Here is a 25,189-nt window from a genome sequence, read left to right as displayed (position 1 = left end):
TCATGCATTTTCTTGTTCATTCTTGTTTGTTTTATTATTTGCCACCTTTCATATCTCAGTCAAGCCCCTTGTCTAAACTCTTGAGAAAGTAAAACTCTCACTGGTAATGACTATACAGGGCAGGGAGGTCCCCTCTAACTTTTGGGGATGTCCAAATAAAGGGATTTCCAAGGCTTTAGGCCCAAGGTCTGTGAAAATATGGAGTTAAATTGAAAAGTTAAATGGAAGCCTGGCCTCTGACCCCCTGAACCAAACATGGACTCTTAGAAGCAATAAGGACTTAGGAACAGCATGGCCTATGTGGGGGAAGTGAAGCTTCTTCTTTATATATATAAGAGAATGCCAGGAGCTTCTATATTTTTTTTTTTTTTTTTTTGCTTTTTGGTGAGGTGATCAGGGTTAAGTGATTTGCTCAGGGTCACACATCTAGTAAGGTTTACGTTCTGAGACTGGATTTGAACTCAGGTCCTCCTGACTCCAAGGCCAGAACTCTATTTACTGTGCCACCTAGCAGTGATTTGATCTGTGTCCCATTTGTTGGTACTTACATTAGTGGGGTCAGCAGATTGTTTTAGGCCTAGAACATTCCCTTCTCTCAGTTAGAAGTACCTTGAGGGCCTTTTCAGCAGCTGTCTTCTTGTACCTTGCCATGAGCCTAAGGCCGGTTGACTATACTCCATGATTTTAAAAACATTTTTAAATATCTTTTTTTTTTAAAACAGCATCTTCATTTCTGGAAATATCCCCCTCTCTTTTCAGCAAGTCACTCCTTGTAACAAAGAATAAAAAAAGGAGAGAAAAAAAGCATTTGAGCAAAGCCTCCTTAAATACATCAACTAAGTTCGACTATGGGTGCAGTTTTTTACATCCCTTATCCTTCATTGCTGCAAAGAAGGGTGTAATATATTCCATAATTTTATTCAAGTAAATTTTGTTTCAGAGTCTCAAGTTTTGTGTATGGGCTGACTTTTTATTTTTCTCACGTAGCCACTGACATACCAAAAAACCACTTACTTAGAAAGTATTTGCTGCCTAGTGCTAGGGAATAAAGACAGGAGAATCTGGTTATCATCTTTCATACCATTATCAAACCCTTTAAATGCCAATTGCATAAACAACTGGATTTGGAAACACAAAACCTAGATTATGAGTCCCTGAGATAATGAGATAATACTTATAAAGCACTTAGCACAATTTCAGTCATGTCCAACTCTTGGTGACCCCATTTGGGGTTTTCTTGGCAAAGATACTGGAGTGGTTTGCCTTTCCTTCTCCAGCTCGTTTTACAGATAAGGAACTGAGGCAAACAGGGTTAAGTGACTTGTCTAAGGTCACACAGCTAGTGAGTGTCTGAGGATAGATTTGAACTCAGCAAAGTGAGTCGTCCTGACTCCAGACCCAGCACTCTGTCCACTTCACCAACTACTTGCTCTACCTGGCACATAGTAGGTACTTAATAAATGCTTATTCCTTTCCCCCCACCACGTACCTGGTTAAGTTACTTCCCCCCAAATGCAGAGAGTCTCTGTCCTATCTGCCTCGAAAGTTTGTTAAAAGAAAACCACCTTGTGAATGCTTTGGAGTTATAAATGTGAGCTACTTTATTCAGGACACTGGGAAGATGGTTTTTTACGTGCTTATTTGACTATCGCTGGTTGCCACAGACCCATTTAACACTAACCACGCAAAACAGAAGGTCAGGAAGTATCCTAAGAACAGTTTTCTTAATGAATCATGGTGCACTGGAGTGAAGATTGAACCCCGTAGCTAGTCTGGTTACTTTCCTTTTCATTAATGTTTCGTTTAACCACCTTTAGCAAGACCCTGTTATTAGGTAGGGGCATTTATCAGAGATTAACCTGAGCCAACTGAATTTCGTCCCTATCCCTATCTCAATTAGAAGTTGGCATTTGTAATTTCTATATTGGGCATGCCTTAGGTGTCGAACATGAATACCACGTAGTGAGCTGAAGGCTTTGACACTGTAGGTAGTCCTGTGACGTGGCATCACCCGGCCTTAGTCATTGGCCTTTTGAGTGTACGACTTGAATGTAATGACTTAACAGCCCTTTTGGATGTTCTTTTATGTGGTCTTTTAAGATTGGATTTGAAGAGCAACTGTTTAGCCAGATGTCTGAGAGATTGTTTTTCTTAATGAATGGTGGCTCCCAGGGACTTCTCTTTATTCTAAATAGGAGCTTTAAATGGGTTAATGGGATTTTATGTTTGAATTTATTGAAAGTAGCTCAAACCATACCATAATCATCTGGTTTTGCCCAGTCCATGACAATGTTGTTTCCTGTGCCTAGATTTCATTTTTGATTATGTTGAGGGAGGGTCCCTTTGATGGGGAGGTACCATGGTACAGTAGAAAGATATGGAGTCACAGTTTGTAGGTTTGAATCCTGACTCAGCCATTTACTACCTCAGTTCTTGGGCAAGTCACTTAACTATTTGGGGCCTCAGGCTCCTCATCTGAAAATGGAGTTGGACTGGAAGACGTCTAAGGACTTGTAAGTTCCAAATCTATAATCCTCTTCTTTACTTGTCTGCCTCTTTATACTTCCCCCTGACCTCATTCAGTCTGTCTCCATAGGAGTATAATGTAACAGATATTTATGAAGCATCTACTTTGTGCATAAGCTCTTACTTTGATGAGATGTATCAGCTGGAAAACATAGGAGGCCAGGTCCGAGAGAATAGACAAAGGTTAGATGAGGCATTGTGCCTACCAGGAAGGAACAGTTGTGTGGGGGGTGTAAGGTTCTAGGGAGAGGCAGCAGAGCATAATAGTTAAAGAGTAGGCCTTAACAGGATGGGCTCAGTTCTTGCCTTTGAGACCTCCTGACCGTGTGATACTGGGCAAGTCATATAACCAGCCTCTGAGTGCTCTTGGGCATATATAAGGTTGATACCCACAGTTTAAGAAGTGCCAAAAGGGTCATAAGTGGAAAAAGTTTAAGAAACCCTGTAAGTTGCAGAGAAAGTCCCTACCTACATTGGTAGAGGGAGTTTCCTATACTAATGAAATTATAGGTCTAGCCCCCAATTAGACTGTATCCCAACAAGTTCACAACAAAGACATCTCTAGGATGTAATATTACATGAGAAATGCATTAGACAATTGGAAAACAAAATGTTTATGTGAGGTCTGGAGGACTGAGGAGGTGGCATTTGTGGTGGGCTTCAAGCAGGGGTTCTTTTTTTAAAAATAATATTTAATTTTTTCCCAATTAATGTAAAGAAAGTTTTCAACATTCGCTTTTATAAGATTTTGAGTTCCAAACTTTTTTTCTCCCTCCTCCCTCCCCTCCTACCCCCAAGACGTCAAGTAATTTGATGTAGGATATACCTGTACAATCATATTAAACATATTTCTACATTAGTCATGTCATGAAAGAAGAATCAGAACAAAAAGAACAAACCAAGACAAAGAAAACAACAAACAAAAAGAAAGGTGAAAATAATATGCCTCGATCTGCATTCAGACTCCATAGTTCTTTCTCTGGATGTGGATAGCATTTTTCATCATGAGTCTTTTGGAGTTGTCTTGGGATCATTGTACTGCCGAGAAGAGCCAAGTCTATCAAAGTTGATCATCCAAGCAGGGATTCTTTACCTTTCTTGGTGTCTGCCCTTTGATAGGCAGCTGAGGCCTACAGACTCAGATTAATATTTTTAAATACACAAAATTCATAGAAAGGAAAACTAATTATATTGAAACAGTTAAAAATTTTTTTAAAAGTTCATGGACCTTGGATTAAGAACCCCTAGTTAAATTATGGGTAGAGATTCATCAGGTTAATAGAGGGAAGGAAAACATTAAGGGACCTAGGGAAACAGCCTAACAAAGTAAGGAAGTAACTGTTATATGAGTCCAGGAAGCAAGAGGTGCCCTTTGCATAGAGTTGTCTGGAGTCTAGAGTGCATGGAGGAGAGCAAAATATGATAAGATTCTGAAGTTTGAGTCATGCTGTATTATCGAAAGCCTTATAAAACAGACAAAAGAACTGAAATTTTATTTGGGAGAGAGTAGGGAGCTACCAGAACATTTCTAAACAGAAAAATGACAAGATCAAATTTATATTTATTTTGAAGGACAGATTGAAGGGTAGAGAGAATGGAGGCAGGAAGACCTGTTAGGGGGCTATTGTAATAGTCCAGGTGGGTCGTATTGAAAGCCAGTATCAACTGTTAATAGGATTACAGAAGAACGGATGGAGATAAAATTGTTTGAGTTAGCAGAAAGATTGGTTTAACACAGCTTTTGGCCATGTGAGGTATATGGTAGAGAATGGCCATGGAATAGTTAGGCCCGTGATTAATTTCCTTATTGTTTGTCATGGAGGTAGAGTGTTTTTTCTAACCTTGGTAAATATTTACCTACTTTAATTTTCTGATGTTCTTCATTCTAGGTGGTTGACAAAAAAAATGAGCACTCATCCAAGGTGACATGAATTTGAAAACTTTAGCTGTGGCATTATCTTACTTTTCTGTGTTAAATTCCTAAGTATAATGTAGTTTGCATGTTTTTGTGTGTGTGTGTCTGTGGAAAGCAGTATGTTATAGTGGAAAGAGCACTATACTGGGGGTCTGGAGCCCAGAATTTGATCCCATTAACTAGTTCTGTGACTGTGTGTGTGTGTGTGTGTGTGTGTGTGTGTGTGTGTGTGTGTGTAATGATTTCAGCTCTGTTTTCTCATCTGTAAAATAGGGGTGATAATTCTTGAACTCCCTAGCTCACAGGAGTCTTGTGAGAAAAGTGTTTTGTAAACTGTAAAGAGATGTAGAAATGTGAGCTATTGTCATTTTTACTGGTGGTGGAGGTACTCTTACTGATGAGATATTTTCAGTTTTGTCAAAGTGTTTTGAGCACAAACAACCTTTCTTTTTACAGAAATGGTGACAGTTGTCTTTAGGGAACTTGACTGTCAGTGTATGGAGAAAAGCTAGCACCTATTTTTCTGAGTATTCACTGTGGTTTCATTTGAACGACTTGCAAAAAGAATGAGAATGTATTTGTTTTTTGGTGTCCTACTTTATAGTGGTGACCAACCTAAATCTCTTTTAGCTTGAGGCCATAAACTGAAGGCCCCCTGACTACTTTAGCTCAAATAGGACAAAGTCTTTGAAGTGTTGCTAAGAATTTTAACTCACCACACAAAACAACAGGCATTCTAAAGCAAACCTACATAAATATTTTATAGGTAGCTGAGTAATGTTTCTCTTTACAGCATGCATCTGGCTAGGAACATGTTTTTATTTCGATAAATGTTTCATGCTCTGTCTCCTTAAAACATTTAAAAGGAGGTTCTTAATGAAGCCAACAAACATTTCCTTTACTATTCTTGTTACCCAGAAAATTGAAACAGCAAGTGTTAAAGGGAGGGCAAAATGCTGAGAGTTTGAAAAATACATTTAATGTGCTATATGTTTACTGGTTTCTTCATAGTGACTAAGGGGAGTTGAATCATAAATTCATAGACTTATATAATGTTATAGCCAGAAGAGACTTTGAGATCATGTAGTCTAATTTCTCATTTTACAGATGAAGAAACTGAGGTCCAAAGTTATAAATAGCTGGCTAGTCAGTGGTAGAGAACCCAATCACCTTGACTCTGCCGCTGCTCTTTCTTTACATACCCCACTGAATTCTTTGGTCAGTTTGAAATGGAATTGAAATTGGTTAGAGCCGTGTACAAGTGGGAAACCAGTAAAAGAAAAGGAAGGGAAAGATAATCAATAAGCCAGCCATTTGAGGTGGCCCAGAGAGCTATATAAACCTATATATTCTGGGTACCATTTGAATAATAATAGGGTCCTGATCTTGGAGGACTTTTTTGTTGTACAAAAAAAGTTACAAAAGTACAAGAAGTCAGCTTTTAGCATATTAACTGACATCCCTGCCACTGGAGGGGCATATTCCTTCTGTTTGGCAAGATCATCTTGTAGGAAAAACAAACTAGATATTTTCAATTTAGTGTAAATATTGTGCCAAGAATTAAGTCAATGTAAGTGAGTAGTCCCAGAGAGATCAAATGTTTCCCCACATGTTTTCTAGCTTTTTAGCTGAGGCTTTTTTGATGTCTTAATCCACTTTCCCAGCCACCACATTCTTCCCCCTGAGGTCTTTTTACTGTCTCTGTTTCTTCTTACCTATCATTAAGTTACAGAGAAAAGATGATGTTTTAACTTTCAGTCATAGTTGGGGCATCTGTCTGGACAAATATATGTTCCTCACTTGAATAGGCTTCAAATTTAAACCTATTAGTTTTATTTTTTTCCCCTTCATATCATTTTATAGCAGAACTTGCAGCCCTTCATTATTAGAAGGATTCCCACCAACATACTTGGAAGTATTTGACCTTGGAGAACTTATCTTAGCCCTGGTATTAATTGCCTAGGTGACTCTAGGCAAGAAATTACCCTGTTATGGGCCATAGTTTTCTTCTCAGTAAAATGAGAGAGGTTCGTTGGACTAATCTGGTCCCCAAGATCCTTTCCTAATAGAATCTTTTGCGAGTCTGTTTTCTTAGCATTGACTCTTAGTAGTTTGAGAACCAGTTATTAGTGATTTATTTTAGTGATATAATAATATATTAGTATTATATAATGAGTAAGGTAAGAAGTTGAGAGAGGAGAGTTTAAATTTTCCTTTGTTGGGTGGCTCTCATAAAATGGGGCTTTTTGATTTTGTTCATTAGTGTTGTTCTAGCTCATTAATGTTTAGTTGACAGAACAAGAGGTGAAATTGAGAATGATGTACAAGTTATAAAGCTATAAACACTTAAAAAAAGAATATAGGAACACCTCTCAGTCAGCCAGCATTTATTAAGTGCTTACTATGTTTCAGGCTCTGTGCTTCCTTTTTAGCTTTAATTTCACAATCCTATGGGCTGGGTGTTTATTTTAAAAATTCTTTTATTATAAACTTATTCACCATCAGAGAGCCCCTAAAACATTCAAATAAAGTACAAAAAAGATTGTATGTAATACCAAACTTCTGATTATTTATAATTTTTTAAAAAATATATAACTTTAATAGAAATATCTTATTTGCTTCCTTCTCTTTAAGAATTTTTTTTTTTTTTTTGGCTAGGCATTGGGGTTAAGTGACTTGCTCAGGGTCGCACAGCTAGTAAGTGTCAAGTGTCTGAGGCTGTATTTGAACTCAGGTCTTCCTGACTCCAGGGCTGGTGCTCTATCCACTGTGCCACCTAACTGCCCCCAAGAACTCTCTTTTCTGTGTATTTCTTTCAAGTTTTGTTTCTACTGTATATTATATTGATTTTCTTTTTTCCCCTATGTATAGCTTCCATTATTTTTTTGTAGATTTTTTTAGGTGAGATGAGGAATTTGACCTGTAATTTTATTAAGGTAGGCAACCCCCTCAGAGGGAGGAGGTACCTCCTCTACCAGTGCAGATAGGCAACTGTTTTTTAATTTATAGGCTTAGAGTTGTTTGGAGGAAACTGAGAGGTTAAAAAATTTGAGGGTCATATGGGCAGTATGTATCAAAGACCAGAATGTGAATGTAGGTCTGGCTGGCTCTCTGTCCAATCAATACACCCTCTTTTGTGTATTGGATACACAATCCCCTCTCTTTTAGCAGTGGTTTGGCTATGTGGGGTGAGGGCGAATGAGGAGTCAAGGATAAAACCAAGGTTGAGAACCTGAGTGACTGGGAGGATATTGGTATCTTTAGCAGAAATCCATAAGCTCAGAATAGGGGAAAGATTGAGAGGAATGAATTCTATTTTGGACATGTTGAATTTGAGATGTCTATAGGACATCTAGTTTGAGATGTTTTAAATAGGCAGTTGGTTAATTGGAACTGGAGCTTCGAAGAGGGACTAAGGTGATTTATTTCGATCTGGAAATCATCAGCATAGAACTGATTGTTGAACCCATGGGAGCTGATGAGATCACAAAAGAGATAGTAAAGAGCAGGGAATCTTAACCTTTTTTTGTGTAGTCTGATGAAGCCTATAGACAGACCCCCTCTCAGAGTGGTATTTTTAAATGAATAAAATACAATATATAGAAATATAAAGGAAGCTATTAATATTAAAATAGTTATTTTTTAAAAAAATAGTTCATGGACCCCAAGAATCCCTTGTATAAAGGGAAAAGAGAAGAGGGCTCTGGATAGCTTTTTGGAGAAACCCGTGGTTAGAGGGCTTGGCCAGGATGAAAAACCGGCAGACAAGATTTAAGAGTGGTCCGGTCATTAGTAGAACCCAGAGAAAGCAGTGTCAGGAAAAAATAGAGGAAAGAGTAGCCTGGAGAAGAGGATGATTGATAGTGTCAAAGGCTACAGAGAGATCAGGAAGGATGCAGTTTGAGAAAAGGCCATTGGATTTGGCAATTAAATACTTATACGTAACTTAAGGGTAAGAGTTTCACTTGAATTGTGAAGTTGGAAGCCAGATTGCAAAGGGTTTAGAATTGAGTGAGAAGAGAAGTGAAGAGACACTTGGTGTAGTTAGTTTTCTCGAATTTAGCCAGGACAATAGCTCGCCTGGAATTTTCAGATAAAGGGAAGCTTTGTTAAGGATGGGGACATGGGGGGCATGTTTGTAGGCATTAGGGAAGCAGCCCAGTATATAGAGACTGAGGATTAGGATGAGATAAGATGAGAGATAGGATGTTAGAGGGGGCTGTCTGCTGGAGAAGATGAGATGGAACGGTATCAGCTACATTTAAAGGGGTTTGTCTTGTCAAGGAGGAGGACTGTCTCTTCATATGATTTGGGGGAAGGAGGAAATAGTAGAGGAAGAGCTCCGAGTGAGGGCATGGGGAAGAGGGGAGAAGATGGAGCCCTCAATAAATAGCCTTAATTTTTTGGGGGGGGAAGTACGAAGCAAGGTCCTTAGCTGAGAAAGTGAAGGGAGAGGGTGCCATAGGAAGTTTGAGGAGGCATGAAAAGGTTGGTAGTTGTTTGCTGTGATGAGTGGGATAGTGAATTGTTTATGGAGGTGTAACAGGAATGTCTTGCTGCAGTGAGGGTCTAGTTAAGATTTCTTAATATAAATTTGTAGTGGATCCATTCAGCTTAGTTTTGTGATTTTTCTTGAGGTCTGTTTAGAAGTACATGAATAGTGGTAGACAGTAAGTAGGAGTAATCCAAGGGGTTGGGATTTGACAGAGCATGATAGATAAAGGATCCTATTGTAAAGACTAATGTAGAGTTGAACTGGTTCAAAAAATGGTCAAGATAGGGAAGGGAGAAGAGTATACCCTGGGAAAGAAATGTGGGGTAGAGTGATGGGAGGTCATCCTGAGGTTGAAGAACAGGGTTAGGGATTGTAAGGCAGAGGGTAAGAGTATGATCATAGAAAGGAATTTTGGAGTTCTTGAGCACAGAAGTGGGACACTTATGGGTAATTGTAAAGCAAGGGCAAGACTATGTCTGGGTGTGGTTCAGGGTGAGATGGAGTGGAGGAGTAGGTCATGGAAATTGAGTAGAATGAGGATCTGGGAGGGAGGAGGGGGAGGGGTGGGGGGGGGTGGAGATTCTGATCACCTAGTTACCTCTTTTTTCCTTTATTTGTGTTAAAATCATTTCATAGTTGTCTTCCTATAAAGCTGGTTTGTGTCTTGATAAGTTAAAGCTCTAGTATTTGAAATAATCTGTCATTATTGTAAATGTGGATTGGAAGTTAAGTTTAAAAAACTTATCCATTTATTTATTTTTGCAACCATTTTATTTTATTATATCTCCCCTTCCCACTCCCCACTGAACAATAAAACAAAACAAAACAAAACTCTCATAACAAACATGCATAGTCCAGCAAAACAAATTCCCACATTGGTCATATCCAAAAATGCTTGTCTCATTTTGTGTTTTAGGTCAGTTACCTTGCTGGCAGGGAGGGTAGGTGGTGTAATTCATCTTCAGTCCTTTAGACTCATGGCTTATGATTGTATTAATCAGAGTTCTCAAGTCTTTCAAAGTTGTTTTTCTCTATGATGTTATTCTTTAAATTTGTCTCCTAGTCTTGCTTTACTGTTTCAGATCATAGAGATCTTCCCAGTTTCCTTTTAAACTATCCATTTTGTCATTTTTATGCACAGTAATATTCCATTATATTCATATACCATGATTTGTTTAGCCATGCCTCAGTAGGTGGGCATTCTATTAGTTTCCAATTTTTGGCTATTACAAAAAGAGCTGCTCTATTTTTGTACACATTCATATCTTACATGTTACCTAATTGGCTCAAAGGGAATGCAAGGTTTATTAAATTGTCAAACATAATTTCAGATTGCTTTTCAGAATGGCTGGACCAGTTCACTGCTCCTCTAGCAGTGCATTATATGTCTGTTTTCTTATAATCCTTCTGATATTTGTAATTTTCTTCCTTTTTCTATTTTTGCCAGCATGATGGTTGTGAATCGGAAACTAAGAGTTGCTTTAATTTGCATTTCTCTGAGTATTAGTGATTTGGAACATTTTTTCATATTGCTATTGATAGCTTGGGTTTGTTCCTTTGAAAATTGCTTGTTTGTATCCTTTTACCATTTATCTATTGGGGAATGACTTCGTCTTATAAATTTGAATCAATCCTTTGTGTGTCTTGGATATGAGATCTTTATAAGAGAAATTTACTGCAAAGATATTTTTCAGTTTGTGTAAAATTTTTTCAATTTTATATTATCAGGATTTTCCATTTTATTTTATGTGGTCTTCTGTTTAGTCACAAATTCGAACTCTCCTATCCATTTATCTAAAAGGTAATTGCATCTTTTTTCCTTTAATTTGCTTGTGATGTCACCTCTAAATCTGTTTTGTATCCATTTGAAGTTTATTGTGTTATGCAGATGAGATGTTGGTTTATAACCAATTTCCACCAAACTGCTTTCCATAAAACTATTTTTGCAATATTGCAACACAAGACATTTCTATTAGTAAAACTTGATTCACAGAAAATGTACTCCTAATCTCTTCAGCTGGAGTGAATGAAACAGTAATAAGCTAGTCTTAGTAGTAAGCTTTGAACTGATTAGGTACCTTTTAAGCTGGATCTAATCATTTAACTATCTAAAGAATTCCTGCAGTCATCAGGACCTCCCCCTTCTCTCCCTCTTGGTATAAATACCCTGCCTTGATTTACCTACCCAAGAAAAAACATTTAAATTTCTGTTGCAGCAAATCACTGACTTGAAGAAAGAAAATTTCAACTTGAAACTTCGCATCTATTTCCTTGAGGAACGGATACAGCAGAAATTTGACAGCCCCAATGAAGATGTCTATAAAATTGTAAGCATTTGAAATAGAGAATTCTCATCTGTTTTTTCTCATAGTTAATTTAACCAGACGTTTCTGCTTGATTAATATTTGTTCCCTGAATTAGTATGATTCATACAGTGATTCTCATTTTATTTTAATTGATTATGGGCAGTTAGAAGAGATTAGCATGACCCTAATATTAAATAGCCATATGGAAGATTAATTTTAATTTAAGGAAGGCTTTTTGTGCAGAGTAAAATAAAACAAAGACTGGTAAGTTATAGAAGTGCCTTCTGATCCTCATTCCTTATCTAGTATGTCTTTCTCTAATTATTGTCTACATTTTTTTGAGGCTTCCTGCAGAAGCCTGAAGTTAAGATTGTGGCAGTGGCAGTTTTTCCATTATGCAACACTTCTTTATTCCTTGTGTACTTATAACTGTCATAGAAATTGGCTCTTGTCTGAAAGTTTGACCCTGAGGTCTCTAACTGAGAACAAACTTCTGTTATAGGATCTGAAAAAAGAAAAAAAAAAGCTCTTGGCTCTCTTGAAAAGAAACAAGTACAAACAGTATTTCAGGGTACATTTCTTTGTCTTTTTCTAGCATAGTTAGCCTTATGTCTGGGAATTATTCCGTCTTTTCACTGTAGAACTTAGTATCAGTAGACGTTTTTGAAGGAGGAAAAAAATCCCTATTGAGTTTTAGCTAATCAATTATAAATTCAGAGAACTTACTCTGGTTCTGGTCCCCCCCCTTTTTTTTTTAAAGAATGAAGAAAGCCCCTTTGTTTTTGACAGCCTTTCTACCCCTTATTATGGAGTTAGTAAGATAATGACTTTGCTTCTGTCTGGTAACTTTGTTAATACATTATAACTTAACCCCATTGTCATGGGCATTAACAGTTATTTAGGGCAATGTTATTTAGGGGTATCCCCAAATGTTTAAATGACTGTCTCCTGTAACATTTTGTCTAATACCCTGTTTTTGTGAAATAATAATAAATCAGATTTTTGTGGTGGGTTAAGTTTACATGGCAATTTTTTCACAAGAGCTCTGTGAAGTAGGGAGTGCAAGTACTATCTTACTGACATAAATGAGTGAAAAAGAATTTGTTAAATGCTTACTGTGTACTAAGTATTATGCAATGTGTTGGGGATATAAATATAAAAATACCCATATAAACCTACAGGGCCTTCCCCCAAGGAACTTACATTCTAATAAGGGAAGACAACATATATGAAGGGAGTGGTGGCCAGCGATGAGTGTTTTGGAAGGGAGAGTCTACAGGCATAGTCAGTGGAGCCATATTGATTGACATGTCTTTCAGGAATGGTAATTTTGATTTGATTATTATTCTCTGAACTAGATGTGGAAAGGGGTGAGGGTAGGTAAGCTGTGACTTAGGATGAAGCTGGCCAGAGAAACACATGCTGTGGGATGTGTCTGGGTTTTGTAAGTTATAGGTAACTTTGGTTAATCTGGAGCTTTGGACTCAGTATAGGTGTGGTGGGTCTGGGTTGATCTAATTATGGGGTCTTCTTATTATTCTGAAACTCCTGGCCCCAGGGTGGGAACTGGAGAGCCTGAATTGGTGACGAGTAATGGCATGAAGGTGGATGGAGAGCAGCTAGCTCAGAGAGGTTATGACTTTACAAATATCATAGAGTTAACATGTATCAGTGCCAGTACTTGAACCATTCTTTGAATTAAAGACCAGCTCTTTCCACTATACATTTAAAGCAGGTTAGGGTTGTGATAAAATTGATATTTGAAGGAAAATAATAATTTTAATAAATATAGAATAAAATGTCTGTTATTTGACATTGTTGAACTGTACATATTCTTAGTCAGTCATTAAACATTTATTAAGAACTTATTATGTAGGGGCAGCTAGGTGGCACAGTGGATAGAGCACTGGCCCTGGATTCAGGAGGACCTGAGTTCAAATCCAGCCTCAGACACATAACACTTACTAGCTATGTGACCCTGGGCAAGTCGCTTAACCCCATGACCTAGCCAAACAAAAAACAAAACTTATGTGCTAGGTATCTCTGAGGATACAAAGAAAGGCAAAAGACAGTTGATGCTGTCAAGGTGGAAGAGACAACGTGGAAACAACTATGTACAAACAAGATCTATACAATAAAATTTGGAGATGATCAATATAAGGAAGGCACTAGAATTAAGGGGAATTGGGAAAGATTTCCTACAGAAGGTGGGATCTTAACTGAGACTTAAAGAAAGTCAGGAGGTGAAGATGCATTTCAGGCATGAGAGACAGCTAATAAAAATGCCTGGAGTCAGGAGACAGAGCATCTTTGAGCCAAGAACACGAAGGAGTCCAATGTCACCAGGTCAGAATATATGTGGTGGGGTGTGGGATCTAAGAAGCCCATCCATTGGTGGTGGTGGCTCAGGTTGTGCAGGGCTTTGAATGCCAAGAAGAAGATTTTATATTAGATCCTGGAGTTGATAGGAGCCACCAGAGTTTATTAAGAGAGGTGGGGCATGCCGGACTGGGTGACATAGACCTGCACTTGAAGAAGATTGCTTTGACAGCTGAGTGAGGGACAGACAAGAATGTGCAGAGACGTGTGGCAGGGAGAGCAACCAGCAGGCTTTTGTGATAATCTAGGAGTGAGGTGATGAGGGCCTGTGGCAGTATTGAAGGACAGGAGGAGGCATATGCAAGGGATATTATGAAGGTAAAATTGATAGCTATGTCTTGTCAAGAGTTTGGATATGGAGAATGAGAGAGTGAGAGATTGGGGATGACAGGTTTTGAGCCTGGGCGACTGGAAATGTGGTAGCTTTGGCAGAAATACAAGTTGGGGAGAGAAGGTTTAGGGGTGGGGGAAATAACAAGTTTATCTAGATTTTGCACGTTCTATTTCTGTGTTAAGTTAGAGCAGTGGTTCAGTGTGATCTAGGTCCCTGAGACCCTTTCAGAGAGTCCATGAGATAAAAACAATTTCCATAATAATAGGTTTTAATTTCTAATGTTTTGTTGTTCAGTTGTTTCAGTCATGTCTGACTTTTTGTGACCCCATTTGGGATTTTCTTGGCAAAGATACTGGAAGTCATTTGCCATTTCCTTCTCCAGCTCATTTTACAAATGAGGAGCTGAGGCAAACAAGGTAAAGTAACTTGCCCAGGGTCACATAGCAAATAAGTGTCTGAGGCCAGATTTGAATTCAGGAAGATGAGTCTTCCTGACTTTAGGCCCAGCACTCTATCCGTTGCCCCACCTAGCTACCCCAATTTCTAATATGGTAAATATCAATAGATAAAACCTACATAAGCAAAAGCTCTCAGGGGAAGGGGGGGCGGGGGAGAGGGTTCCAGTACCAAAAACTTGCAGAATGGGTGAATTATAGCATCGGAAAGCAAAATACCTGCCATTATTATGTGAAAAAGTCTTCCTATTTTATCTTCCTGGCTTTTCCTGAGTTATGATTTAATATTATGCTTTCTGTCTTTTTTAGAGGGTCAATACAAGAATCCAATCTAAACAGCGTTTCTGTGATTCTGTAAAACTTTGTTGAAGATATTGACCACCATGTTCCTTAGTATTTTCTGTGCAAGGACTACATGATAAATTCTTTTGAGTTAGGGTCCTGAGGAGAACAGGGACCTGCCCGTGAGGGCAGGGATCATGTTGTATCTTTCCCAGGACCTAGGACAGTAGTTTTGTACCTAGTTTTTACACAGATCACACCTTAACCAGTATTTGAAAAGTTAAAACATCAAACTGGGGCCTATATTATATTATCCCTATGTGTCTTATTTTTCACTGTGTTTTAATATAAGTTCCCTCAAATCCTCATGAGGGGTATTCAAGATCTAAATTGTAAGCAATTAGGGCTGAATTAACCCAAAATTTTAAAACTGGAAGTGACCTTAGACATTATTCAGTCCAGTCCCCTCATTTTACAGATGAAGAAACTGAGACCCAGAGATGGGAAGTAACCTATCCAGTGTCCCAGTTTAGTGGTGTAACTGAGACCATGAAAAAGCTGTGTAGATTCTTTTTTTTTTTTCCAGTTAGGCAATGGGGTTAAGTGACTTGCCCAGGGTCACACAGCTAGTAAGTGTTAATGTGTCTGAGGCCAGATTTCGACTCAGGTCCTCCTGAGTCCAGGGCTGGTGCTCTATCTACTGCGCCCACTTAGCTGCCCCTGTGCACATTCTTAATGCAGTATTCTGGTCATACTACAGTCAATGATTCCTAACTGCTAGAGAATCATAGCATTGTAGATTCTGCTTCTTGGGTTGTGTCTTACATCACCTGTGTGGTTCTCTCTAAAACTTTGTTTATGAAATTGGGTGTTACTTAACAGTGGCATTGGTTCAGTTTTATATAACTTTACGTAGTTCTCTGAAAAAAAGGGTTGAATTTCTTCATTTGTTGGTATGAACTTATTTTCACCATTTCAAGTTGTAGCTATTTTTAGGTCATACCTTGGAAGTAAGTTCTGTTCCAATACTAAGAGTTGCATGTTCCTAAAAGCTTAAATTTCAGATCACATCTACAAGGTCAGGAATTTATTTCTTCTGACCTCTTGAGCAGTTTGAAAAGATGTAGGCTCATAAGAACAAAGACTATATAGAGTGAGATAACAAATGTTAAGTGCTTTGCAAACTTTAAAGCTAGCTATTGTTATTATGATATTATAATATAGAACTGGAAGAGGCCTTAGGTAGGTCATGTGGTCCAATCCCTTCATTTTATAGTTTAGGAAGCTGAGGCCCAGAGAAGTTATCTGACTTCCCCGGCCTTAGGAATTGTGAAAAATCAAATTTGCATTCCAGTCCTCTGACTTCCGAACCATGCTTCTCATGGGGACACTGTGGCATCGTAGGAAAGTTCTGGAAGTTAGAACACCATGGTTCTAGTCCTAACCATTGTGGGACCTTGGGCAAGGCATTTAACTTTTAGATTTCTGATCTTTAAAATGAAGGGGGTCAGATTAGGTAGTTTCAAGTTCCTCTTCAACTTGAGTGTTTAATGTTCTAATATTATACATTTTAGGGTCCCTCCTCAATGTAATAGCCTTTATTCTGTGATCCCTTTGTGCTACAGTATTCCATTTCCCAAGACTTGGTCATTGCCTTGGACGTTGTGTTGGACTTAAATCCTTTCACAAAGGAGCTTTTGTCTTTGACTCCAAGGACAGTGAAGACACAAAACTTGTCATGTTCAGCACCATGTCAGCTATTGCTCTTCCAGTCATACTATCATTGATCTCTATCACTTTCAGTCCATATCATCTTCTGCAGTGTCTCGAGGTTTGCTTTTGGGCCTAATAGGATTTATTTTGCTCTTAAATCAACTCTTGTCTTCTATATCAAGGCAACTTTGGAAATTTTGCAGGTCAAGGTTGCCTTTTCCTATGCTTTTATCTCAGTCTGAAGCACTTTCTAGGCCATCTCTCATTTGTACTTGTAGCTCATTTTACAGGTAGAGAAAATGGAAATGCTGAAGGGTGATGTAACTTACCTATTGTCTTCTGTGAAATCAGTGGCAGGTCCAAGCATCACGAGTGCAAATTTCTTGTTTTTCCAAAATGTGCTCTGTCCAGTCGATAACACCAACAATAACAACCTACTTTTACCTCTAGCTTTATAGTTTGCAAAGGAGTTTTCTCATGAAAGCTCTGTGAGGTAGGTGCTACAAATAGGAGTATTTTCCTTTTAGCACTTGGAAAATTAACTTAGATCCATTAGCTAAACTTGCCTAAGTCACGAGACTGGTAAGTGACTGAGCCAGGCCCTTGAGCACAGATTTGGGGGTGGAGGGAAAGAACACTTAATTTTGGAGTCAAAGGATTTGGGTTTGACTTCCAGTTCTGTTGCTTCTTGTTTGACTTGTCATTTTACTCCCCTCTCTGGCCCTCAGTTTCCTGGTAAAATAAGGGAATTGGACTAAAGGATTCCTTCCTTCCTCCCTCCCTCCCTTCCTTCCCATATTTCCTAATTACATGTAAATGTTTTTTAAACATTCATTTAAAAAAAGTTTTGAGTTCCAAATTCTCTTCCTCCTGCCTGCCCCTCCCTCATACCTTGAGAAGGCCTTAATTGTACATTACTACATATGAAGTCATGCAAAACGTATTTCTGTGTTAGCCATTTTAAAAAAGAAAATGTACACACAAAAACAAGAAAAATAAAGTAAAAAAAAAGTATGCTTTAATCTGCACTCAGAGATTATCAATTCTCTCTTTGGATAGCATTTTGCATCATGAGTCTTTTGGAATTGTCTTGGCTCATTGGACAAGATGATTTCTAAGGTTCCTTCCAACTCCAAATCTAATGTTTCTCTGATTCCAGATCAATGTTCTTTCCACTGCACAATACAGATATCCATGTTTCTTGTAGTGTCATGCTATATTGGGAAAAAAAAAAAGAACTTTCAGATGCCCTTAAAGAGACTGTATTCCCCAAAAGTAAATGGCAACCAATATGCATATGTTAAGGGATATTCTTGAATTGTTCAAGATTTTCTTGAGTATTTCATTGCAGGCAGCTGCTTAAGACTTCTGGCACAAGACAAGAGGGAAGGAAGAACAAGCATTTATAAAGTGCCTGCTATGTAGCAGCCACTTTGCTGAGTGCTTTACAAATATTATCTCACTTGATCCTTGCAATAACCCTGAGAGGTAGGAAGAGAGAAAGAGGTTTAGGGAGATGGGAGGATGGTTGATAATTGTTTGAGGAATAAAAACCCCACAGGTGGAAGAGAGAGGGTAAGAAGAGGGTTCTGATGGAGAGAACAGAGAAAAAGCCCTTGAAACAAGGTGGCATGAAGTGGCAATCTTGTGAAAATTCTCTTTAGTAATTTTATATCATCAAAATTACCAAATAGAATTTTGACAAGATTACATAGTTGAATTGGGAGTTATAGAGGTCTTTCAGGTCAGGGTTTGCTGATTAATCTATTAACCATGTTGTAATGTGAATGGAGCAAAACGGTCATCTTTTTCCTAACAAGTCAAACCACTTTTTGGTGGGGGGGAGCTTACTAGAAGTGGATAAGGTTTAAATTTTTTTTCTTTTCATTAAAAAAGTGTCCGCTATTCAGAGGAATTTTGCTATATGATAGTTACATAGAGTCTTAGAGTTGGAAGGAGACTTAATGGTCATCTAGTCCATTCCCTCCTTGAAATATGCTTCTCCTCTAGCAGCATCCTTGCCAAGTGACCACCTAGTTTATGCTTTTCTTGGTAAGGATCCCACTATCTCAAGAAACCATTTTGTTAAGCCATCATTTTTAGTGCTACAGGTGTTATACCTAAGGCTATATATATTATCAGTAGGGTACATTGCCATATTTTCTATTTACCCAGCTCATTAAAATTTCCAGATATTCCTGTATTAATCTCATTTGCTGAGAGTTGTAGGTCTCATGCCACATTTGAATCAGGACATTTTGATTTACTAACGAGCACGGAAAACTGGGTAGAGAGCTTGTGTTCGTTGCTGATGGATCATATCACACCATTGTATCTTCTTATGTTTTCGTTCTGTAATGTGATTTGTTAAAAGTAGTAGATTAGAGTTCGCTATTTTTCTCCCCTCCTCCTGAATTTTTTCTTAAAGCTTAAACACATTCCCACGGCTGTGACAACCATATGCAGGATTGTAAACAACCAGAAGTAATTGCTTCAGAATGGTAAAAACAAACTGCAGAATTGCCCATAAATTTGGTTGGCAAAGGGCAAAAAATTTTTAAATCAACTTCACTTGAATGACATTTATATGGTGATGTTTAAATGCCTTGGTTTTTTAGAAGCTTGGAAAATTTACATGATTATTCTGAGACATGAGAAATTCCAATCTTTCTTTTTTCTTGATAGAATCTTTAATAAATTCCCTTTCTAGTGTGCCCTAAGGCTAATGAGGTTTTGAGTATACCTTCTGCCTACCATAAGCAATGCATAGTGAATATGTACTTGAAACATTGCTTGGTGGATGGCTTTTGTGTACTTTCTTGTATTTTTACAACATACCCTTTCTCTTTCATATTTGACTTCAAGAATATTGAGCTGAAGGTGGAGTTGGAAAGCCTGAAACGTGAACTGCTAGAGAGGGAGCATCTCCTCATCAAAGCCTCGTAAGTGCTGCCTCTTATATAAAACTTTGTAACCTTTTCAGTGATTTTGGCAATGAAGTTTTGGCCAAGTAGATGAATAAAACTCTTGTTTTGATAAATTTTTTTTATGTAGCATATTAGCCACTGTGTGGTCAACCAAGCTTGTGTATATGAAAAGACATCATTTGCCTTTGACATGCAATCCTCTCTGGTTTAAAATGTGGTGATTAATGGTGGAAAGCCTCCTTTAACAGAAGAGGCTAGAAGTTCTGAGAGAGTACTCTGCAGTGTCAAAAGCTGGCCCTGGGCTTTGATCTAGACTGGAACCAACTCCTCTTTGCTTTTGGAGGCGTCCTCCTTCAATGCCCAGGGTCCTAGTTTCCCCATTTTTGAAGTGAGGGGATGTATAAGATAGTTGATCTCTAAGGTCCTATATGACCATAAAATCTTGTGCTTCTATAATTTTAAAACTATGAGATCATATCAATTAATCAGTCAATCAGCAAGTATTTATTAAAAATACCTACCATGTGCCAGGTACTACAACTGACTGGTAATGCAAAGATGAATAGGCCCTGCTCTCAAGGAACTTACATGCTGCGGGGTTCAGGAAGACAATCATAAAGAGGAAGACAGTGGTAAAGAAATAAAAGTATTTATAGACGAAATGAAGGTATTCCTGCATTGGGTGCAGTTGGGATTAGATAACAATAGCTCAATTAGTTAGTACTTTAAAGTTTACAAAGAATCAGACATCCCTATTATGTTGGTGAACAAATATTTTTATTCTCATTTTATAGATGAGGAAACTAAGGGACTGGGTGGAATCAATTGATTATAGTCACATGGCTAGTAATGACAGCCATGAGTAGTACTCATTTTCCTGATTTCCTGATTCCTAAGGTTGTATACTTCTGTGTGTTTAAGATTATGTTTTTTGAAGATTCAGGCATTAGGGCATAGGAAACCAGGCATCACAAAAAAATTCAGATACATTTCTTTTATTATTATGTTTGCCATAAAACTAAGTTTTGGAGGGGGAGGAATTTTTAAGGAATGTTTAGAATATATTTCTCATGTATTCCTAATCAGTATCATTTTCTTAAAAAGAAATAAGGATTTGGGTTTGGAATCACAGCAGCATGGTTTTGGTGCATAAGTCTGATTTACCATTAACCAAGCAGAGAACACATTCCTAGTGTTCTAGAAGTAATAACTTTGGCATTTTGTGTTTTGAATGACACATAGCTATGGGGTGTGTAGGCAGAGACTGATTTTGTTTTGCTTGCACAATCTCCTATCTCAAACAGATCGATTGTGCTGTGTTTAAAATTCTTTTCCTCTGAGTTGGCACAATATGCTGCATTAAGCCTCCCTTAATTTCTCCAGATTTATTTTTATTGGTTTTGGCTCAGTCACCCTCTCTTCCAGTTACAAAGGAAACTGTATGTGTTACGTTGGAAAGGTAGTTGTCAATACCTCATGTCTTCAGTCTGCTTGTTCATGGTCAGAATTAGACCCACCTTCTCCTCAATGTTTATGCTTTCCCTACATCTCTGCAGCAAAGCAGTTGAAAGCCTGGCCGAAGGGGGTGGCTCAGAAATTCAGCGTGTGAAAGAAGATGCTCGAAAAAAGATGCAGCAAGTTGAAGACCATCTAACAAGGAAAATCTTCCATTTAGAAGAGGCAAGTGTAAACCCTGGAGGAATAATGCTGCTTTCCTAGAGCCTTTGAGGAGGGGGAAGAGGCTAGGATTATTCTGTAACTTTTGCTTAGATGCTCGTTTTTAGGCAATGGCTGGGACTTGAAGATGATCTGTAATGAGTTTCCTCATCTATGGGCTAGATTATTTCTAAAGGTTTCTTCCATCCGCAAATTCAGTTTCTGCTATTTGATAGAAAATTATTATATCACAGACTTTTAAATATTTATTCCATTTTAAATAAAATCTTACGCTATCAAATTCTTGAAGTCATTTGTTTTTCCTATTGTTTACACTGCCAGAACAAATGTCCCTTTTTAAGTGTGTGAGAAGACAGTACAGGTAGTGATAATGGTTTATTTACAATTATAATACATGTTCACATATGTCATCTCATTTGATCATTGAAATAATCTGCTTAGCTAGGGACAGCAAATGTTATTAAGACTATTTAATAAGAAACTGAGGCCCAGAGGGCAGAAGTGACTTGCTCAGGGTTATACAACTGGTAGGTGGCAAGAGCCTTGATTTACACACAAGTCCTCTGATTTTGGGTCTTGGATATTTTCCACACGGCTTCTTAACATTATAATCCAGTTAAAATACTGGGCTTGTACTGGAATGGGAGGAGGTAGTCCTTCCTTTTACTCAGAGTTAACAGTATAGTTCTCAGTATAGATTTAAAAATGCTTTACATAAGCACCATCATCTTTGCGATCATGAGGCAAAACCGTATTTTGGCAGACGGTAATGTGATGTACTATAGAGAATAATACCACATCTTTCATTGTTGTATATATAGAAATAGCAAAGAACATTGCGTAAAACTTTGTATAATCAGCTCTGAGATCCAATTCACTTCCAAGTCATTTTGATTAACACTGGTATGTATTCCTGTATTATAGACTTAGGCTTAGAGTTTTTTCCTTTGGTGATACAAATAAATTCCCTATTGGCTTACTTGAGCTTTCAAGGGGAGTGTGTTGCATTTATCACCACCTCAATCACTACAGAGATTTAGAAAATGTGGGTTCAGATTTTCTAGTTCCTAGTTACTATGAGGGGGTGAAATTTGTAGGTGAATTACTGTATGGTTCTTGTTTGGAATTTATTTATAAATATGCATTATTGTAGGGAGCATTTCATTGTCATTGAAATTGTAAATATTGATTTGATTTAGAAAAAAATTAGAAAAAGAGCTCTTTGTAAGTTAATTAAGTCTTTTCCTTTGGAAACGCTTATAACTCTTCAGTATATAAGAGGTAATGGAAAAAAATGGTTGGCAAATGTATTTATTACCAATTTTCACCATGTATATAGTACAATTCAGGGAAGGAGAACTGCTGGAGAAGAAGTCATAAATATTTATATTTTAATCCAATTTCCTTTCAAAATGTTCCCGATTGTATTGAAAAATCACATTGGATGCATTTAATTTAACTCTAGGATGTCAAAGCAGCCCAAGCAGAAGTGGAAAAAGCCTTTGCAATGGCAGAGAAGGAAAAGGTTCTCAGAATGAGTTTGGAAGAAAAACTTTCATCTCTGAAGATAGCACAGCAGGGAGAACTGGAGGAGGCCCTAGATGAGGAAGAAAAAGACAGGTCTGACCTTTATCACTCTGATATAGTGACATTTCATTTATCCAGCATCAGTAGGGAAGGAGGCATCATACACTAATGATTTTCCCTGATAACTGATGCTTTCCAGTGCCAAAACTTTGTTATTTGTAACTGCTTTAGTTGGAAAGCTTTTGGAAACAGATGCCATTTCCCTGGAGCATTCTTAAAGTACAGTGAACATCCTTTACCTTTTATGGAGTCCTTACTCCTTCCAGGAATTGCATGGGGCTGTAATTCTCTGATGCCTTGGGGGTTAGCAAGCTGCCAAAGCAGTTCTAATAAAGCTTTGGCACTGGAAACTATGGTTATCTTGGAAATTCATTTACGTATAATACCTCTTTCATTAAAATCTGCCTTTATGCTAGATGTTCTCATATTGCTGTGCTTGGGGAGTTCTTGTCTGCTTTTTGTAGTATATCTATCTTTTCTGTTGCTAACATCTGTCATTTCTTTTTGACTTAAGTATATTCGCTTTTAGCAGCACTCACCTCCCTTTTAATTGCCGTTCCTAATCTGTGGGTTAGGAGACTGTGTAACCAAGCTTATTCAAAATGTGTTGTATTTTAGCCTAATAGGCTCTGAATGCCTTGTGGGCCTGAGGATTTTGTGTGTGAGCTGTGCTACATGGACTTTGTGATATCTGTATTAATTTCTCTCTCTCTTTTTTTTTTTGTTTCTGGGTTATTAACTGTTTTCTAGATATTTGGAATTGTGGTTGCTGAATATTAAAAGTAATTGTTTACTATTAAGTAAAAACTTCAGAAGCTTGGCTACTCTCATTTTTATCTGGGGGGTGGCTGTTGCTTCCTTCCAGTTTCTTTATATCCCTGCTGGTAAGGTGAGCAGTTCCAGCTTTCCTATGGCTAGAATATAATAATAATTTTGGGCATTTATCTAGAGAGCTTTATATTTAGAAAGTACTTTGCACATATCGGCTCATTTTATTCCCGTGACATCCCTGTGAACTAAGTTGTATGAGTATTTTCCCCACTTTACAGATGAAAAAACTGAGGGTCAGGGTGGTCGAAGGACCTTCTTCAAGGTCACCCTGTTAGAATATGGCAGAAGTAGGACTTGAGTCCAGTTCTTCTGACTCCTTTCCCATTATATTTTCCTAGCTTTCTGTGGTGACATTGTGTGACTAAGGAACAGCCAAATGTTGAACCAGAGGCAGGATGTTCCAGTTTTGAACATCGTGCCCATCCCTGTTCGAACATGCTTGTTCTGCATTTTTTTGAGGTTTATTTTAACTGCTTAATGTGGTGGCTTTCTTTTGTTCCACTTAAGAAATTCCATGTATGTATAGGGAAGTTAATCTTATGATTACTCTGGAAATGGAACCCTTTTGTGGAGCCTCTCCAGGTGCTTGTGGTGCCTGGCTTGTAGTCTCTTCTTATTTGCGAATGCAGATAATGGGCCCAAAATGGGGGAATTGTCCTTAATGAGACAATGAGATCCTTGAGCATAATAGTTTGGGGATCTCAATAATAAGGCCAGCAGAGTGCTTCAACTTTGTTTTATTAGGAGTGCGTGATTGAGGTGTCAGAGCTATAACTTTTTGCATGCAGAGTAGTCCAAGACTGCATGTACTATCCTGTAAACAAGAAATAGTTGCGTTGTAACCTTTGTAACCTTGAGTAAATCACTTCACCTCTGGGGGTTTCTTCATCTGCACAATATTGGGATTGGACTTCAGTCCAATATTACCTAAAGTCTTTAGTGACTCAGGCATCCTGTGTTCTAGAGGTCCCTTCCAGCTCTAATATTTTATGTTCTGAAATTCTGTGTGGTATTTATGAGAAAAGCAATATGCCACAGTGGTGGAGAGCTTGCCTCTAAGCCAGGAAGGCCTGAGTTTAAGTCCTATCACTGACAAACACTGGTCATGTGACCCAGGGCAAGTCACTGAACCTCTCGGTTCTCCAGACAGCTTTCTTAAGTTGTCAAGAAGATGCTGATCTGTATTGGCAGAAGGAGTTTTCTCACCTTGGTGTTGCCCATAGTAGTGAAATCTGAGGTCTAGTCTTTGTCCTTTTCTAGTACGAACATTATGGTAAAGAATGAGTGTCCTTTCTTTGCTGTTTAAAGATACAGTGTCATGGTTAACATAGGCTTTTGTGCCATCCTCTTTCCTCAGTGTATTTGTCCTAAATGGAGCATATTCTGGTCACTGACCTTGTTACTGTAGAGAGTGATTCCTTTTATTCTGGTGTATAGGGATTGTCCACTTGGAAGATGTCTGGCACTGTTTATTTCTTAGTTACTTTTGTCCCACTGGGCTGAGTATAATATAAAATTAATATTTACATCTTGTTCTGTTTTAGACTGATAGAGGACTTGAGGCTGACTTTGAAGAAAAAAGATGCTTTAATTCAGGAACTTGAAGAGGCAAAATCTCAAATGGGATCTCCTGATGAGAACTTGTCATCTGGAAAACTCAGAGAACTTACTGCTGCTTTCAGGGAAGAAAAGGAATTAGAGATAGAGGTGAGGCAGTGGTCCACAAATGGAAACTTTAGTTAATATTAGTAGTTCTTCTATG

The 25,189-nt window shown here is 38.0% G+C and overlaps 1 protein-coding gene across 3 annotated transcripts in view; it reads left to right on the top strand.

Moving 5' to 3' along the window:
• Positions 1 to 25,189, top strand: part of LOC114046857 (CDK5 regulatory subunit-associated protein 2-like) — a 144,203-nt gene that overhangs the window by 17,456 nt on the left and 101,558 nt on the right. For all 3 annotated transcript variants that reach the window (XM_027867418.1, XM_027867417.1, XM_027867419.1), the window contains exons 4-8: positions 11,153 to 11,263; positions 19,271 to 19,347; positions 20,889 to 21,012; positions 22,475 to 22,629; positions 24,972 to 25,134. In XM_027867418.1, coding sequence (XP_027723219.1) covers positions 11,153 to 11,263; positions 19,271 to 19,347; positions 20,889 to 21,012; positions 22,475 to 22,629; positions 24,972 to 25,134 — 630 coding nt within the window. The remainder of the gene's footprint in view (positions 1 to 11,152; positions 11,264 to 19,270; positions 19,348 to 20,888; positions 21,013 to 22,474; positions 22,630 to 24,971; positions 25,135 to 25,189) is intronic.

Source organism: Vombatus ursinus, unplaced genomic scaffold, assembly GCF_900497805.2.
Source record: "Vombatus ursinus unplaced genomic scaffold, bare-nosed wombat genome assembly UNPS02014786.1, whole genome shotgun sequence".
NCBI lineage: Eukaryota > Metazoa > Chordata > Mammalia > Diprotodontia > Vombatidae > Vombatus > Vombatus ursinus.
This window is presented reverse-complemented; position numbering and strand designations above follow the sequence as displayed.